General features: G+C 35.5%; 1 protein-coding gene across 1 annotated transcript in view; it reads right to left on the minus strand.

Annotated features, from left to right (window-relative positions):
* The window catches only part of LOC127850019 (uncharacterized), a 28193-nt gene extending 10208 nt beyond the window's left edge, over positions 1-17985 (minus strand). The window contains exon 1 of the mRNA XM_052382756.1: positions 17466-17985. Within this exon, the coding sequence (XP_052238716.1) occupies positions 17466-17910 (445 nt within the window). The 5' untranslated portion in view covers positions 17911-17985. The remainder of the gene's footprint in view (positions 1-17465) is intronic.
* Between the last annotated feature and the right edge of the window lie 987 nt (positions 17986-18972).

Here is an 18972-nt window from a genome sequence, read left to right on the forward strand (position 1 = left end):
AACATGATTAGCCTTCTTCTGTTGATTGATTCTATAAATTCATAACAGTAAGTTTAATGTGAACGGTCAACATTTGAGTGTGTGGTGATATTTTGTGAAAAATTCCCACAACAAACAACATAACAAATTCTCAATTATATTTGAAAAAAAAAATGTCTTGGTATGTATGTCAGTGAATAAGTTTTAAAATTTTGGCAACTACCATACACAACTACTATAAGTAGGGGGACCTGATGTTGTCTTCTGATATACATGTACCTGCAGGGCAAGTGGCTTTAATAGATTTGTGGCTTTTAGAGCAACAAAATATTCAATACAAACTGGTAGTCATAATTAATATAAATAATACATTACAAGAAACAATGAGCACCGACACAGCTTTACATACCAGTACAGCATGAGCTTATCCAGTAAAATAATGATAATTACAGGTTATTGTAGTATAGATATCAAGAAACATTTAATATTATTAGAACAAAAAAGCAAGAGGGCAAGTTATATGAGTACCGGTAATAATTTTATGAAAAATATTTGTATTTGATATAAAATATAAATTAGTGAAACCCCAGCTGCTGGAACAGCATTGCATTCTTATAATATACAATGTGTTGGTCCTTTTTTTTAAGGCAAGTGACCAATTGCCAAAACAGTAAAAAGCAGCACAATACGAAACAACATACACACATAGAAGAACAAGAATATCAGTGAAACTGATGGATGTTCCCCGATGATGGTCTTTGTCAATCTATGTGTTAATAACCACCTAAAAAAACTATTATAGCCTCGGTGATCTTGACCTTGACCCCAGTGATCTCAAACCTCTTCAAAAGGTCCATACAAGGTACCTACATGCCAAATATGAAAGCGATTGGTAAAGTATTGAAGGCGCTATGAGAAACGGTAGCAAAAGTGTGACGGAAGGAAGTCTATAATTAGCCTTGGTGACCTTGACCCCAGTGACCTCAAACCTCATCAAAAGGTAGAGGTCCATGCAAGGTACCTACATGCCAAATATGAAAGCGATTGGTAAAGTATTGAAGGCGCTATGAGAAACGGTAGCAAAAGTGTGACAGAAGGAAGTCTATTATTAGCCTCGGTGACCTTGACCTTGACCCCAGTGACCTCAAACCTCATCAAAAGGTAGAGGTCCATGCAAGGTACCTACATGCCAAATATGAAAGCGATTGGTTAAGTATTGAAGGCGCTATGAGAAATGGTAGCAAAAGTGTGACAGAAGTAAGGAAGTAAGTAAGTAAGGAAGGACAAACTGGCAACTATATGCTCCGCCGAAATTTATTTCGGGGAGCATAATAAAGCTAAGGTCACCGCCTTGGAATGGTCAATACAAAGCATTGGCAGTTTAAACCGGTTTTAGAGTGCTCAACCTCACACTTGGCCAAGCAATATCTATGATACATATAAGGGTAAATAAAATCTAACCTAATAGCATTGCAACTCAAATAATAACAAGGGACAAAATTGTCACAAAACCAGGTTTTCAAAAAAATATATTTATAACTAGAGCTTTGTCACAGACGTGACGTATACCCCCACATGCTACACTGACACAGAATATTTTGCATGCTGTCTTCACAAAACAAGAGAAGCTAATTTATGGCAATTTTTAAGAATAATTATGCCATTATTATTTATGGCTATTATTTTCCATAAAGCCTTCTGGCTTTCACATGTATAATTTAGCATATCGTTCCGACGATATTTCTAATAGATCGCGATTTAAAGCATAAAAACAAATCGAGAATACCTCACTCCAACCGGAAGCGCTCTTCAATCGGAAGTCATAATTGTTTCGGCGATCGACAAGGTAGGCACGATTTTTTAGTGCTTTTTTCACACACGTGTTTTAACTTAGAATATTTTGTGTTTAGTATACAGAAAAGGGCTCACAAGGACACTGTCCTTGTTTATAAATATTTATTTATAGGCAAGTATTCTTATATTTGTTCATAATTGGTAAAAATGAGCTCTGTTGAGAACGATGTTCTCGACTTATCGGATGTGAACGGAGACTCGGAGTTTTCCGGTTTCGAATCTGGTGATATCGTTGATACACCATATGTTGCTTCTATGGTTGAGGTTTCCACCGTGACTACTAAAGAGAAACGTGGAAAAAGTCCCGTTAAGGGAAAAAAGAAAGTTAAGTCCGTTGTCAAAAAGGCCTCAAAACCAGTTAGTCGTAATCAGACACCTACAAACAAGTCAAAAAAGTTGCCATTATCTTCTATTGACATAAATCAGCTCTCAAAGGAAGATATTGTAAAATTAAGACAGAAACTGGGTATTCCAGATGTTGACCCCCACTATTATGATACATTTGATGAATATTCTTATCAAGAGGTGGATCAGCCAAATTTACATGTGCAAATAAATTCAGAGGATGTTTCAGACACTGAAACTCCAGGACCTTCTAGGTCTAAGAATATTGAAGAAGAACTGTTTGGCTCAGTTACTTCTGAGGATGAAAATTGGCAGCCTCCTAAATTGAAGGCTTTAGAAACGGATAAACCCATTGCTAAATCTTTAGCAAAATTGATTAATGTGGCATGCACTTCTCAGTGCGATATAGAGGACATTGCAAAGAAATATAAGATTCCTGAAAATGTTGATATGGCTGGACCACCACTTGTTAATCCTGAAATCTGGAAAACATTAGTTAAAAGAGTGCACACACAAGACAGAGGTTTGGCTGAAATTCAGAATATTGTTGCCACAGCCATGGTACCGGTAATCAAATTAGCTGAAAATCTGAAATCGGCTGCATTAAATCAGGGAACAAAAACCCTTTTGACGGACACACTTACATTGCTTGGTCAAGTACAGTACAATATTTCAGTAAAGAGGCGCTACAGCATTCGTCCTCATTTGAAAAAGAAATACTTTGAACTGTGTAATATATCAATGCCTATTACAAAGAATCTGTTTGGCGATGATGTGTCCAAGGAAATTAAATCATGTGACTCGATGGCATATATTGCTAAGGATTCCCAGTATGGGTCCTACAAACCATGGCGGGGACGTGGAACCAACAGACCATTTCGCAGAGGATATTCTGGGAATTATAGATTCCAGCCATATCCTGTACAGAAAGGAAATTTCTCAAGACCTTTCAGGGCCAGAGCAGGCCGGGTAGGAGCTACTTCCGCTTACCCAAACGACAAGTAGATTCCTCGGTCGGTAAACTTAAAAATTGTTTTGAAAGTTGGGAAAAACTAACCACTGACCCATGGATACTAGATGTTGTCAATGGTTATTCCATTGAATTTTACAAACAGCCTGTTCAGAAAAAACTTCCAAATAGTATTAAATTTAATAATGAACAGCGAATTATAATAGATACTGAAATTAAAAAATTATTGGAAATAGGTGCCATAAAGGTATCCATATCAGAACCAAATGAGTTCATATCAAATATATTCATTGTACCAAAACCTGGTGGTAAATTTAGACCAGTAATTAATCTTAAAGCCTTGAATGAGTTTGTAACATACCATCATTTCAAACAAGAAACATTTAATGTTGTTTTGGATTTATTACAAGAAAATGATTTCATGACATCAGTAGACATGGAACAAGCATATTATTCTATACCAATTCATAAAGAAAGCCAGAAATATCTTAAATTTTATTGGAACGAAGTGTTGTTCTCGTTCAGTTGTCTTCCGTTCGGATTGGCATCTGCCCCATATATTTTTACAAAAATTTTAAAACCAGTGTATTCCTATTTTCGACAGTTAGGCATACGCTGTTCATACTACATTGATGATTCGTTGAATATGAACCTGAATCAAGCTGTTTGTAAGGCTAACACACTAACAATGATTGACACTTTGCAGAAATTAGGTTATACCATTAACCATTCAAAATCGGTTCTGATCCCTACACAAAGGATGGTCTTTTTTGGATTTATTATTGACAGTGTTCAATTCATGGTTTTCCTCACAGAAGAAAAGTTACAAAAGATCATTTTGTACGCTCGAAATATTTATAGTAAAAATACAATTATTGTACGAGAATTGGCGTCATTTATAGGATTGATTATTAATGCATTTTATGCAGTTTTTGAGGCACCCCTACATTATAGGACTTTGGAAAGAAACAAAATTCTCGGTTTGAATTCTAGTACAGATTTTAATCAAAAAATGATTTTATCTGATGAAAGTAAAATGGAACTTTTGTGGTGGATAGAGAATATAAGATTAAAAAATGGAAAACGGATTCGTCCTTTTTCGATTCAGTCGAGATGTCGGACTGACGCATCTAAGCAAGGATGGGGTTGTGAAGAGTTAGACACTGAAAGATATTCTAACGGCAGATGGAATCCTGAAGAATCTGCTCTATCAATTAATTATTTAGAATTACTTGCAATTTTCTATGCTTTACAATCATTGCATGTTCATCATTGTAATGTTCACATAGATTTACAATCTGATAACATATCAGCAATAAAATATATTAATGACATGGGTGGCATGACATCAATTTCTATGGATTTGTTAGCAAAAGATATTTGGCAATGGTGTATTGAAAGGAAAGTATATTTGTCTGCTATTCATGTCCCAGGTGTTTTAAATACAGCTGATTTTTATTCAAGAAATTTTTCTGATGCAACAGAATGGATGTTAAAAGCAGATATTTTTTGTAGAATTACTTCTCAGTTTTTTGTACCTAAAATAGATCTTTTTGCATCCAGAATTAACAAGCAGATAGATAGATTTGTCTCTTGGTTTCCAGAACCTGGATCAACATATACTAATGCATTTAGTATTTGTTGGAAAACTGAAGTTCCATATATTTTCCCCCCATTTAATCTTATGGGGAAAGTAATCAATAAAATTAAAACTGATAAAGTAGGGAAAGCTATAGTAGTTTTTCCTATATGGAGGTCTCAAACATGGTTTTCTATGATGATGACTATTCTATCTGATTTTCCTGTCAGGCTACCAAAACACAGGGACTTGCTCACCCTGCCACACAACGGACAGGAGCATCCGTTAGCAAAGAAGATCATCATGGGCGCAGCAGTCTTATCCGGAAATCACTTGAGAGTCAAGGACTTTTACCAGAAACTGCAAACACTATCATCCAGTCATGGAGACCTGGAACTAGGAAGCAATATGACCTGGCGTGGAAACGATGGTATTTTTGGTGTTTACGAAGAAAAGTTAATCCCCTTATTACGACTGAAATTAAAGTAGTTGATTATCTTTATTATTTAAAGTATAATAATAAATCTTACTCATTTCTTAACACACACAAATCAATGCTTCTACAGACATTACCTTTTTTCGGAAATTCTTGGTGTCAGAATTGTTTCTTAGTGAAACGATACCTTAAAGGTTGTTTTCATAGTAAGCCACCTGTACCGCGTTATAGATTCACGTGGGATGTATCAGTTGTTTTAAAATATTTAATGTCTCTTTATCCTTTGAATAATCTGACATTGAAAATGTTGACATTGAAATTGGTAGCACTGATTGCACTGGCTACAGCTCCAAGAGCACAGACTTGAGTTTCTATGAATGTTAATAACTTGTATAAGGAACAACAGGCAGTTGTGTTTACATTTCCTAAACTATTGAAAACGACTAAAATGGGTGATGCATTTGTGCTTAAAATAGATCATTATGACAAAGAAGAATTATGTGTTATGCATACTGTTTTACATTATCTTAGAGTTACTAAAACGATTAGGAAATCGTCACAGTTTTTTATATCATATAAGACTTTTCAGCCAGTTTCCTCTAGCACCATTGCTAGATGGTTGAAAGATGTGTTGACTATGTCGGGTGTCAATTCTGAAATCTTTAAGGCACATTCGTATAGAAGTGCATCCACCTCGGCTGCATTTAGTAGAGGATGTAGTTTAAAAAATATATTGGACACTGCAGACTGGAAGTCGGATAAAAACTTTCGAAAATTTTATCTTCGAAAGGCTTTAACAAATGAAAATGTCTCATTCTCCCAAGCTGTTTTGAGTTCTCATGTTGATTAGACACAATATTTCTTATGGACATGGTCTTTTGTGTTGTTCAAATATCAAATATGTTTGATACATAATGCTTTTGAATTTGTTATACATTTTATAACAGATATGGTGCATTTATATAAGAGTGGAAGACAATACTTATTTGGAATTGATATTTGTTACACTTTTTATTTTTTGTGTTGTATTATATATCATTCTATGGAAAGAATGGTTTTGTTGCTTTTTAAAGATGCTAAATTATACATGTGAAAGCCAGAAGGCTATATGGAAAATAATGACCCCTCATCCAAGCTTAAGTGATGGATGAAGGGGCATTATTGGAAATAAAGCCTGAGGCTGAGCATGTATATTCCCATCCCATTTGAACATTATATATTTTGTTTAAAAAGGAATCAATGGATTTCCCACCCTTTATGAAGTAATGCAACAAAACATTCTTTTTACTGTAAATTATGACTTCCGATTGAAGAGCGCTTCCGGTTGGAGTGAGGTATACTCGATTTGTTTTTATGCTTTAAATCGCGATCGATTAAAAATATAGTCGGAACGATATGCTATATTATACATGCTCAGCCTCAGGCTTTATTTCCAATAATGCCCCTTCATCCATCACTAAAGCTTGGATGAGGGGTCATTTTGACCTTTGAACGCCGTCCAATGATTGTGAACAAAATTAATGTACAGAGCCATTTTGAAATCTCACAACGAATGACAAAGTTTATCGCCCAGACAAGCTCATTTATGGCCATTTTTTACTTTTGAACTCAAAGTTTGACCTTGACCTTGGAGACAGGTTTTTTTTTCCACTTTTTGGGAAGATAGCCCATGGCTTTGGAATTGGGAATTTTATCGGAATTTTCATGAAATTGGGAAAATAAATTCATTAGCCTTTTTTTCCACACGAAAAGTCCACTGAGTAGGGAAATACTAAATTTGATATAACTCTTTATAATCATTCAAATTAAAAGAAAAAAAATCATATAATACTTTCTTAGATGTAATTGAATTAAAATTGAGATAAAATACACGTAAGACTTCTTTCTAAAAAAAAAAAAAAAAATTTTTTTTTTTTTGGCAATTGGGAATTTTTTGCCACATTTTGGGAAAAAAGTATACTTTTTGGGATTGGGAACATAGCCGAATTTCGGCTATAAAATCGGGCCAAAAAAAACCCTGGGAGATATTAACGTAATTCTTTCGCATGACACACCGTCCAATGATTGTGAACAAATGTGCCAGATGATTTTAAAATCTCACAATTAACGACATAGTTATGGCCCAGACAAGCTCATTTAATATGGCCATTTTTGACCTTTGAACTCAAAGTGTGACCTAGACCTTAAAGATATTGAGGTAATTCTTTCGCACAACACATCGTCCAATGTGAACAAATGTGCCAATTGATTCTAAAATCTTACAATAAATGACATGTAAAGTTATGACCCGGACAAGCTCATTTATGGCCAATTTGACCTTTGAACTCAAAGTGTGACCTTGACCTTGGAGATATCGACGTAATTCTTTCGCGCAAGACACCGTCCCATGATGGTTAACAAATATGCATAATGATTTTAAAATCTCACAATGAACGACATAGTTATGGCCCGGAAAAGCTCATTTATGGCCATGTTTGATCTTTGAACTCAAAGTGTGACCTTGACCTTGGAGATATCGACGTAATTCTTTCGCACGACACACCGTCCAATGATGGTGAACAAATGTGCCAAATTATTTTAAAATCTCACAATGAACGACATAGTTATGGCCCGAACAAGCTTGTTCCGCCTGCCAGCCCACCCGCCCACCGACATTCGCCAATCTAATAACCAGTTTTTCCTTGGGGAAACCTGGTTAATTACCTGGTTAATAAAAGGGAATTAAAACACATTCAATTTAAGTATAATTTAATTACTCAATGGTACATGTAGGAAGGAGACCAGAGCAACAGAGTTTCACAACTGTTTTAGGACGTTATAATTAAAGTTACTTCTTGTAATTTGGGTAATTATAGGGAATTATAGTTATTTAAGTTATAACATAGTCAATGACATTATTTAGTTGTTAGTTTTTTTTAAATGAATGTCATTAAAAAATAAGGTCTGATTAACCGAAGGTTTTCTCGTCATGAAAAAGTGCGACAACTTTTTGGGGGCCAGTGAAACCCCTGCATATTGCTTCAATAAATCATGACCCTGGGGCGTACATGTATGTAACATGGTTTAGTTGCTGTCTACTATGTTTCAATAAATCATTACCCTTGGGACAACACTTGCAACACCGTGGAGGTCGTCTTTTGTACATGTTTTAACTAAATTTGTATCGCAAATTAACTTCATTTCCTCTCACATCACATTGCCAAAAAGTTTAATTCTTGGTTTGTGGGAATTTATTTTGATAATTGTTATTTATTTTTAGTTATTTTGACTTGCAACAATGAGGGTTTTTATCAATAGGTAGACAAGCTCCTTTTTATGTATTCTTATACATGTCACTAAATTTTCAGGGCTAAGTCTCAGAAACTAAATAAGAAACTAACATGACACTTCATGTGTGTATAGATATCAGTGAGGAGAAATTAAGTGTCATGCACAAGATCCATAACCCTACACTTTTTCAAATAAGAGTTATTGCCCTTTTTTATGATGTATTTTTCAGGGCTTTATCTTACATACCATACAAGATACCAACATTAAACTTCATGGGTGTATAGATACATGTATCAATAAGGAGAAATGCCTTGTACAAGAACAATAAACCTCCCTTTTAAACAAGAGTTACTGCCCTTTTAAATTTGTGTATGATGTAACTTTTCAGGACTACATTGTATATCTCAGATATGGTAGTCGGTACAAGATTTAATTTAACATGAAATTTCATGTGTGTGTAGATATCAATGAGAAGTGCTGGGCACAAGAACCATAACCCTACACTTGCTCAAATAAGATTTATTGACCTTTGCTGTTTTGGTATCGTGTAACTTTTCAGGGCTATATTTCAGATATGATTCAAGATTTCAACATGTAACTTCAAGGGTGTGTAGAAATCAATAAAGAGCATTGCCTTGCACAAGAGCCATATTAACCTTCCGTTTTCTCAAATAAGAGCTGTTTTCATATGATGTAATTTTTAAGGGCATTATCTCAGATACACTACAAGATTTCAACGTGACACTTCACAATTTTTACAAGTTAGCGACTAATTTTTTCACGAAGTGAGGGGGCTTCACAAAATCAGAAAAAAAAGCCCTGTGAACAATTAAATGAAATTACAAACAAGTGTCAACTAAATCCCTTCTTTTTACAAAAACATTTAAGATTTTAGCCCAGATAAATAATGTGACAATAATAACGAGTGAAACTTTTTGTCATGCAACTAATATACGTAAGTAAGTGATAATCAGTCAATGTTAATATTTGGATACAAATGGTGTCAATGAACAATCAATATTTTAATTATTATTATTTGAGCTGTCATGGAGTGAAATCAGTAAACAACATAAGCGTTCAAAGACTTTGGTCTTTATAGACAATCCCAAAAATCAATTACTCCGAGATTACCACCCCTGGCGCCGCCATCTGTGTGTATTGAAGAACAATGCAGGGACCTATATGTTTATATAGGTCCCTGAACAATAAAACGAAGTGACGGGATTTTATTAAACATATTTGAAGATTTAGAAGGTATCTGTTATCGATACAATAATCATATAAAAGTTTGTATTATTTAAATAAATATTTGTATCAGGTCCATCTGCATTGTTTAAGAGTCATCAATCCTGAGACGAAGATCTATGACTCTGATAAAACTCATCATGAATTAGGCCTTTATTGTGATTTGACATGTTATTAGAAGGTGACGCACGGTGTCTTATCTTTATAACAGCATCTACACATGTGGAGATATATGGTGTCACAGACATACCAATTAACACTTTCAATCCACCATTGGGACATCGTCTCCCAATGAGGGAATGCTTTCGTTCCTCAATCGCAGATGGTGTTTCTTTTACCATTAATTAATTTAATTAAAATGACAATCAGTAATTACCGAAGAAAAACATCACTGCATTCGTGTTTGAAAAGTTTATTTTAAATCTAAACTGTAGAGTGAACATTTAAGAAAGAAATTAATACGTTGACGGAATGTAGCGAACAATATTGGGACTATTTAAGTTTTCGTATGACTAAATTAGTGTCATGTTGAACATTTTTATGGTAAATCTAGATTGTATTAAGAAATTAAGTAAAGCAAGCAGTCCTTCCCAAAATTATAATTTATTGCCGGCCATGAGGTCCTATAATCATGCAGCCAATTTTCCGGCCCAGACTGATTATTTCAGGCCCAAAAAGTAAATAATGACGACGAAAGACAAAGAGTACATTTTTAACAATATTTTATTTAATATTATCAGATTAATACACAAATCAAGCATTTAATCATTCAGAATTGCCAAGATTTCTTTAGCATTTGTCTCTTCATCCTGGATATCTGAATCCTCTACTGAAGACACATCCTCTGACTAATCTTCTTTCGTTGGATACCTGTCAGTCATAGCCTTGGGTGGGCGCTAATAATTAAGTCGACGAAGACCATCTCCCTGTATCATGAGCATACAATGCTTAATCTTTTTGCTAAGCTGTTGTAGGCTATACTATACTAGTCTTAAAGTCAATCCCAATGCTTTTGAGTGAATTATTTGGATGCTTTTTTTAAATTATGGTAGAAAACTTTGTTGGTCCTGTATGTAGGTGTGAGTTTGTTACGTAAAAACCTCATTAAATATTTAATTTTACATAAAACCATCGAATCTAAACAGCCATTTGTCTACAGCTGCTGAAGGGTCATGAGCTGTAACATCTGCAGTGCTGAGTTTGATCATCATGAGAGTTTGGTTTGGCTCCTTTACCAAATTTTAATTAAAACGTTTAAAGATATTAAAAAACAAAATGAAAACAAAATCACCAGTTATATATCTGGATACTCTGTTTTCCTTCGAACTCCTGTGTAGATATTATCAGATCGCTTCGAACTCCTCTGTAGGTGTTGACAGATCGCGGGAAGATCACAAAGACCTGTGTTAATGCCCTGCTTGCTTACAAATTAATCGGATATAACGGGAACCAAAAGTATATGGTATCGATTCTCTCCCTTTGCAAATCTACTCATATAGTGATGACGTAGTGTGTAATTTGCATTCACGACGCAGCAAAAATCTTCGGATACCGTATATTCACGTACGTCATTCAAGAAATGTAACCAATGAATTAATGTTTTACATGATTGGAGTATTCATAAATAACTCGGTAAATTCACACTTTTGCCTTGAAACTTTTCTGGAAATAGCTTATGGAATTCCAAATTTCGCCATAATTTTATTACCGGACACGAGGTCCGGCAATATTAGAATAATTTTCGGATTTTCCAAATTATTATCGGAAAAATCCGAGGACCGACAGTATTTCGGAAAGATTGAAGCAAGCAAACAAATAAGTAAACATTTAGAACAAGACAAACCCAGTTTGTTCAGGCTACATACTTGGATTCTAACATTAGAATGGTATTTAAATGATAAAACAAAAATAAAGTTATAGGCAAAAGCAGATACTCACTTTTCAATAAAAAAAACTGTCATGTTCCGACATCTTACAAATTTTCGCTATTAATGAAAATCCCTGGACTAGTACATGTAAAAATCACAAAAATATTGTCTGCTAAAGATATGTACTATTCAATAAAAAAAAGTCTGTCTTGGTTTTGAATCATATACATTTTCTTAATGAGTATATCTGGAACTATATACTTTTTTTATAAAAAATAATAATGTTTTAATCAAAGGCAGATATCTGATTTTCAAAGAAATTGTAAATTTCGTTCATAAATCTTTTAAAATTTCGCAAGTTAACATTTCCAGAATAATTAACTTTTAAATTCACAAAATTACGTCAGACTTTATATGCGGAAATAACCTTAATAATTATCTTCCAATAAAATTCAATAAAGTAACAAGGGCTGTTTGTAAAACATGCATACCCCCCATATAGGCTGTCAGTTGTAGTGGCAGCCATTTTGTGAATACGTTTTTTGTCACTGCGACCTTGACCTTTGACCTAGTGACCTGAAAATCAATAGGGGTCATCTGCCAGTTATGATCAATGTACCTATGAAGTTTCATGATCCTAGGCCTAATTATTCTTGGGTTATCATCCGGAAACCATTTTACTGTTTCAATTCACTGTGACCTTGACCTTTGACCTAGTGACCAGAAAATTAATAGGGGTCATCTGCCAGTCATGATCAATGTACCTATGAAGTTTCATGATCCTAGGCGTAAGCATTCTTGAGTTATCATCCGGACACCATTTTACTATTTCGAGTCACTGTGACCTTGACCTTTGACCTAGTGACCTGAAAATCAATAGATGTCATCTGCCAGTCATGATCAATGTACATATGAAGTTTCATGATCCTAGGCGTAAGCATTCTTGAGTTATCATCTGGAAACCATTTTACTGTTTGAGTAACTGTGACCTTGACCTTTGACCTAGTGACCTGAAAATCAATAGAGGTCATTTGCCAGTCATGATCAATGTACCTATGAAGTTTCATGATCCTAGACCTAAGCATGCATGAGTTATCATCCGGATACCATTTTAATTTTTCAAGTCACTGTGACCTTGACCTTTGACCTAGTGACCTGCAGATCAATAGGGGTCATCTGCCAGTCATGATTAATGTAGTTTCATGATGATCCTAGGCCTAAGCGTTCTTGAGTTATCACCCGGAAACCATCTGGTGGACAGACCGACAAACCGACCTACCGACATGTGCAAAACAAAATACCCTATCTTCTTCGAAAGGGGGCATAATAAATTTGTTTTTAGCAAAATTCGTAACTGAAATGATTTCTTAAAAAAAAATCAGCAAATTCGGCCTTAAACATTACATGAAGTATTTGACAGATAAGTTCTACATATCACCCATGTAGAACGCTGTTATTTTTTCAAATTCTTGAGTACCAAGATGGCGGCGGGTTCACGTGATAGCCAATATGGCAGCTGTCAATTTATTGATTCTGGGATTGTCTATTAACTACTAGGCTAACTAGGCCGCCGCCTAGGGTGGCAAATTATGGGGCGGCAGTGTGGCCCTATGATCTACGTCAAAATATAAAAAAATTATTCCATTAAGTGAAAAATGGATTGAATAATCTTTAAGTGGAGTAACACTGTTCTCACACTAGGTTACATTACACTAAATAATTTGGAATCACTCATACTGTAAACGTATAGAAATTTGTCGGTATGAAATTTCATGGCTTAATAAAAAACAACTAATTCGTTAACACTTAATTTCGTGGATTTCAAATTTTCGGGGAAGACTGACCGTCATAATAATTAAAGTTTTATTAAAACAACCAGAGTAATAACGAAGCATAATCTTCTAATCTGTGTTGACAGCAAGACTTGAGGTTAATGTGCACTGAAGCACGAAAGTGTTGCCGATAATTGTCGGTAAGAGCAATAAAGCGGCGCACTTGTGGGTCCCTGCTCGCTAATTGCTATCGATGTTGTTTTGACAATATTTGCACTTCTCAGCACAATCGGTCACCTAGTAGAAACACTTGAGTAATAAGGTCCCCAAAAGACATGTTTGTCTCTTTTAAATTTAATTTGCGCACATTGACATATATAATAAATCTGCAAACTGTTAATTTTACGATGTCACGTAAAAGAAGTTTGTTTTTCTCCACAATTGGTAATGCTATTTATTATATTTATTTACCATGATTAATAAAACGTACATTAATGATGAGGTATAAAAAAAAAGAAAAGCTAATAGATATAGTGTAATGTGACCTACTGAAGTGAAGTATCTAGAACAAAAACAAATATCTCGGATAACTGACAACACAAGAAAATGTCGGAAATGACATTTGGAAATGACGGATTTCGGATTAAAAAGGTATAAATAATCGTTGGTACTTGAATTCGTGGTTCAGTGGACCAACGAAATCCACGAAAATTCGTACCACACGAAATTTTATGATTTTACAGTATGTTACATTTAGTATAATTTAACCAAATGTTTAAACAGCATTTTAGAAAGTTTGAATGCGATTCTTGCAACATTTTTTATTTGGAGGGATGTTGATGTTAGTGTTAATTTAATTTTGATTGTTTGTGATGTAAAATTACAGTGTGAATGACTGAACTGAATAATGCATCAGTTGCTGTCAGTGTGGGTGCAGGAGTGAGTGAGACAGGTTCATCTAGGGTGCCAGATACTCTAGATACAGCGGCGCCGATATATCGCAGACCGGTATATCGCGCTGTCCAATATATCGCGCTTTGGCTATGGCTCCCGAAAATCCGACGAGCATGATCACTTAAAGACATGTTTTAATCTGAGAATTTGCTAACTTAAGCAAAGCACCAGTTCTAGCTACATGTAGTATTAACATTCTATATTTGCGGCTTACTATGGCACGCAGTAAAGCGTGAAAAACAGTCTATTAGTGACAGTGTTGTTTACACAAGCTGGGGTCGTTTTTAACACTTAAGAAATAACCAATTAGTGTTTTGCAAAGGTAACAATGGCAGTTTACTGGTATATTAATCGTTAAATTTCAGTACTGATAAAAAGCGCGTTAAAATTGGCATGGGTGTATTTATTTGTAAACAAGGGCTGTTTGTAAAACATGCATGCCCCCCATATGGGCTGTCCGTTGTAGTGGCAGCCATTGTGACAGTGTGAATACGTTTTTTGTCACTGTGACCTTGACCTAGTGACCTGAAAATCAATAGGGGTCATCTGCGAGTCATGATCAATGTACCTATAAAGTTTCATGATCCTAGGCCTAATTATTCTTGGGTTATCATCAGGAAACCATTTTACTGTTTCAATTCACTGTGACCTTGACCTTTGACATAGTGACAAGAAAATTAAAAGTGTCATCTGCCAGTCATGATCAATGTACCTATGAAGTTTCATGATCCTAGGCGTAAGCGTTCTTGAGTTATCATACGGATACCATTTAACTATTTCGGGTCACCGTGACCTTGACCTTTGACCTACTGACCTCAAAATCAATAGGGGTCATCTGCGAGTCATGATCAATCTACACATGAAGTGTCATGATCCTAGGCATATGCGTTCTTGAGTTATCATCCGAAAACCATTTTACTATTTCGGGTGACCATGACCTTGACCTTTGACCTAGTGACCTCAAAATCAATAGGGGTCATCTGCCAGACATGATCAATCTACCAATGAAGTTTCATGATCCTAGGAGTATGCGTTCTTGAGTTATCATCCGAAAACCAATTTACTATTTCGGGTCACCGTGACCTTGACCTTTGACCTAGTGACCTCAAAATCTGTAGGGGTCATCTGCGAGTCTTGATCAATCTACCTATGAAGTTTCATGATCCTAGGCGTATGCGTTCTTGAGTTATCATCCGAAAACCATTTTACTATTTCTCGGGTCATAGTGACCTTAACCTTTAACCTAGTGACCTCAAAAACAATAGGGGTCATCTGCGAGTCATGATCTATCTACCTATGAAGTTTCATGATCCTAGGCGTATGCGTTCTTGAGTTATCATCCAGAAACCGTTTTACTATTTCGGGTCACCGTGACTTTGACCTTTGACCTAGAGACCTCAAAATCAATAGGAGTCATCTGCAAGTCATGATCGATCTACCTATGAAGTTTCATGATCCTATGCGTATGCGTTCTTGAGTTATCATCCGGAAAACCATTTTACTATTTCGGGTCGCCGTGACCTTGACCTTTGACCTAGTGACCTCAAAATCATTAGAGGTCATCTGCGAGTCATGATCTATCTACCTATGAAGTTTCATGATCCTAGGCCTAAGCGTTCTTGAGTTATCATCCGGAAACCATCTGGTGGACAGACATACATACAGACAGACCGACACTACTCGTTTTCTTTCTGTCAGTGGCAGTATCATTACTAATTTCACAAATCCTTATCTGGAGCTCTTGAGTATAGATTTTTAATGTACGACCAGTCGGACAAGCTAGCTCGCAGTTTTACTAGCCCGACCACCAATCTTACTAGACAATGTCTGTCCGACGTGCCTTGATGGCAAACCCTGCTTGACTGTATGTTTATATGGACTAATGCCAGCCCTGGACAGGATTATGAATGAATTATAATATTCAAGTCAGTAAAGCTTGTTTCTTTTTAGCTAAAGAAACTTCAGCGTACAGTTTATATATAGTATTGACAGACCTGTACGCTGAAGCCAACCCCGTATTGAAAGTCAACCAGAGTCATAACATATTTATGTCACGCTATAAATCAAAGAAAGCTCATTTTCTTGGATACATTTCTACATATATTGGTGAATGAATATAAATTACTGCATCGGGGATTATTTTAAGGTTCAAATGTTTCAAATGCATCTTTCAATATATTAAAATAACTCTCATCAGTCTGAAATTCACAATTTTGACGCCATTGTCGCTTTGTCACGTGACGAGTTTTCATTTGGATACTTTCGGATCGACCTTGACATTTTTTGCTGAAATTGTCAACATTACTTTCGTTTTCTGAAATCTATTATTTGTGATAAACAACTTACGTCTGGTGGATTATCAGACTAATTTCAGTGTGAATCAGGTAGTTTTAAATAATATTTACTTTGAGTTTGTATTTACACTACAATTTGTTTACAAAACAAGCCAGAATAATCTAAAATACAGAGAAATGTCATTTTGAGTTTGAAAACACTTGAGCACATGGTACGTTACTAAAAATAGAAATAACGTCATGTGACCGTGAAATCTCGGGAGATTCGCATTTCAAGTAAGTCTGTCACATCGCTGTTTTTCTTGATATGTAAAAGCAGAATAGATAAATTTAAAATGTTTAAGATAGTATTTTGTGAATTAATATATCAGTTAAATGTGAAAAATGTCAATCTTTCCGATCAAGTGGTTGATTTGCAGGGCCCTCAATCTATCAAATCTGCCGCCGAATTTCGGTGGTAGTCCCCCACCTGAAAAGTTTACTTTTTTCCCCTTTTGGGGGGGAAAATTCCCCCTAAAAAAAAAAAAAAAAAAAAAAATTCAAACATACTAAATTATGAAAAATGCAATGGATATAGTGCAGACATGAACAAATGAAATAATGAGAGAGTAGGTAAAAAAAATCCCCAAAAAAGGGAAACGCCGCGAAAATTCCCCCTCTTAAGGGCTGCGGACCCCTTCCCCCAAAGTAGTGTGAGGGCCCTGATTTGGGCCAATAACTGCATTTAAAAGCTGTTTTGGACTGGTATTTGTTAACTGTCAACTTTTCGGGAATTTCTGGTTGACTTTCCTAATGGGGTTGGTCCATAACTATAAAGTCGCGCCAGTCAAAAATCATAAAAAGCGACATTTAAAGTTATGGTAGCTAGAACTAGTTTCCTTTATAATTTTAAACCTTACCATGAAATGCCTCTTGAAGTTCTGTTACCATGCCACCATAGTAACTGCAGAGGCTTTTATCTTCTGTACAAACATGTTGACAGTCAGAAATGTTGAGGAATGACAGATCTCGACACAACTTGTCTGAATTTGATTGAGCTATATATTTTTCCATTTCATCACCGAAGGTATCAGCTTGGAGCAGACCATCATTAACATCCTTGGCGCTGGCGCACAGCTTCCACTTGATAAGGTCCTCACACATGGATGTTACTGGTGATGCACTAGTGTTGTGTGAGTCACAGACGGAAACAACTTGCGGAAGCATAGTAACGAGAATGGCCATATTATCGTTGAAAATATCAAAACACCCCACATTATCGCGTATTAGATTTACATTTAACGGATTTCCTTTCGAATATACCAGAAAGCCGAAAAAGCACCAACAAACGCGTAATTTCATCATGTTTTAGTAACGTGTTTTTACTTGGTTTCAGTGTCAAGTCAGTATTAGCTCTTAGTAATAGATGCAAACGAAACGTCTATGGTAAAACGCAGACTATAACGTAATGTGTAGCACGTCATCAGACAGTGTTGGTGGGGTGTATTATCCGGATTAGAATTCATAAGTGTTCAGCTGCGCTATTACAATCTACAAAGTTTCATGTTTTGAAGCGCTGAGAAGAACAATTTTTACTCGCCGAGTTAGCAATTTAAAGGTTATACCCTTTATGCACCATATATAATTATAAGACCCACATGCGTCGATTCAACACATACAGTAGTAGAGGCTGTGGAACCCAAAATCAGTCTTAACCCGGACAAAATTAGAACAGATTTGAAACTTACATTTTCTGAAAGGTTATAGCTTGTAGATCCTTACTTCACAAAGTTCCCACAAATTCCCATCCGGGAAACCTCAGAATCCAAGATGGCGCCCAAGATGGCCGCCGTAAGTAAAGATAAGGGGTAAAATCAGAAATATCACTTTGTGAAATGTATGATTGGTTATAGTATTATAAAAACTCTTGTCACTCATTGGCATTAGATTAGCAAATTTTATCACCTGTTTTTGACATACTTGAGGTCAAGGTCAAGGTCATATTAAAGGTCAAAGGTCAAATTTTGAAAAATATCCGTTTTACCACAAAGAAGTTACGTTTGCAAGAGTAAATGGTGCATTCTGATATAATCATCTTTACGGTAGTAGAGTATAAATAAAACTTGTTTCTCTGCTGGAAGTAAACCAATATCTAGTTACTAAGGTAAAAGCCAGAATGGCTTCCAAGATGGCAGCCATCCGCAATGTAGGAATAGAGGAAAATCGTAAATTTGACACCTCGAAAACTATGATTTAGAATGGAAACATAAATACTCCTGTAACTAATTGACATTTGATCAACACATTTAACATTTTTAAATGAACATACTTGAGGTCAAGGTCAAAATCAAATTTAAGGTCACAATATCATTTTTGGAAAGCAATTGCCTGTTTTAACCCAAAGAAGTTGCGTTTTTAAGAGTATGG

This window comes from Dreissena polymorpha, chromosome 11, assembly GCF_020536995.1.
Source record: "Dreissena polymorpha isolate Duluth1 chromosome 11, UMN_Dpol_1.0, whole genome shotgun sequence".
Taxonomy (NCBI): domain Eukaryota; kingdom Metazoa; phylum Mollusca; class Bivalvia; order Myida; family Dreissenidae; genus Dreissena; species Dreissena polymorpha.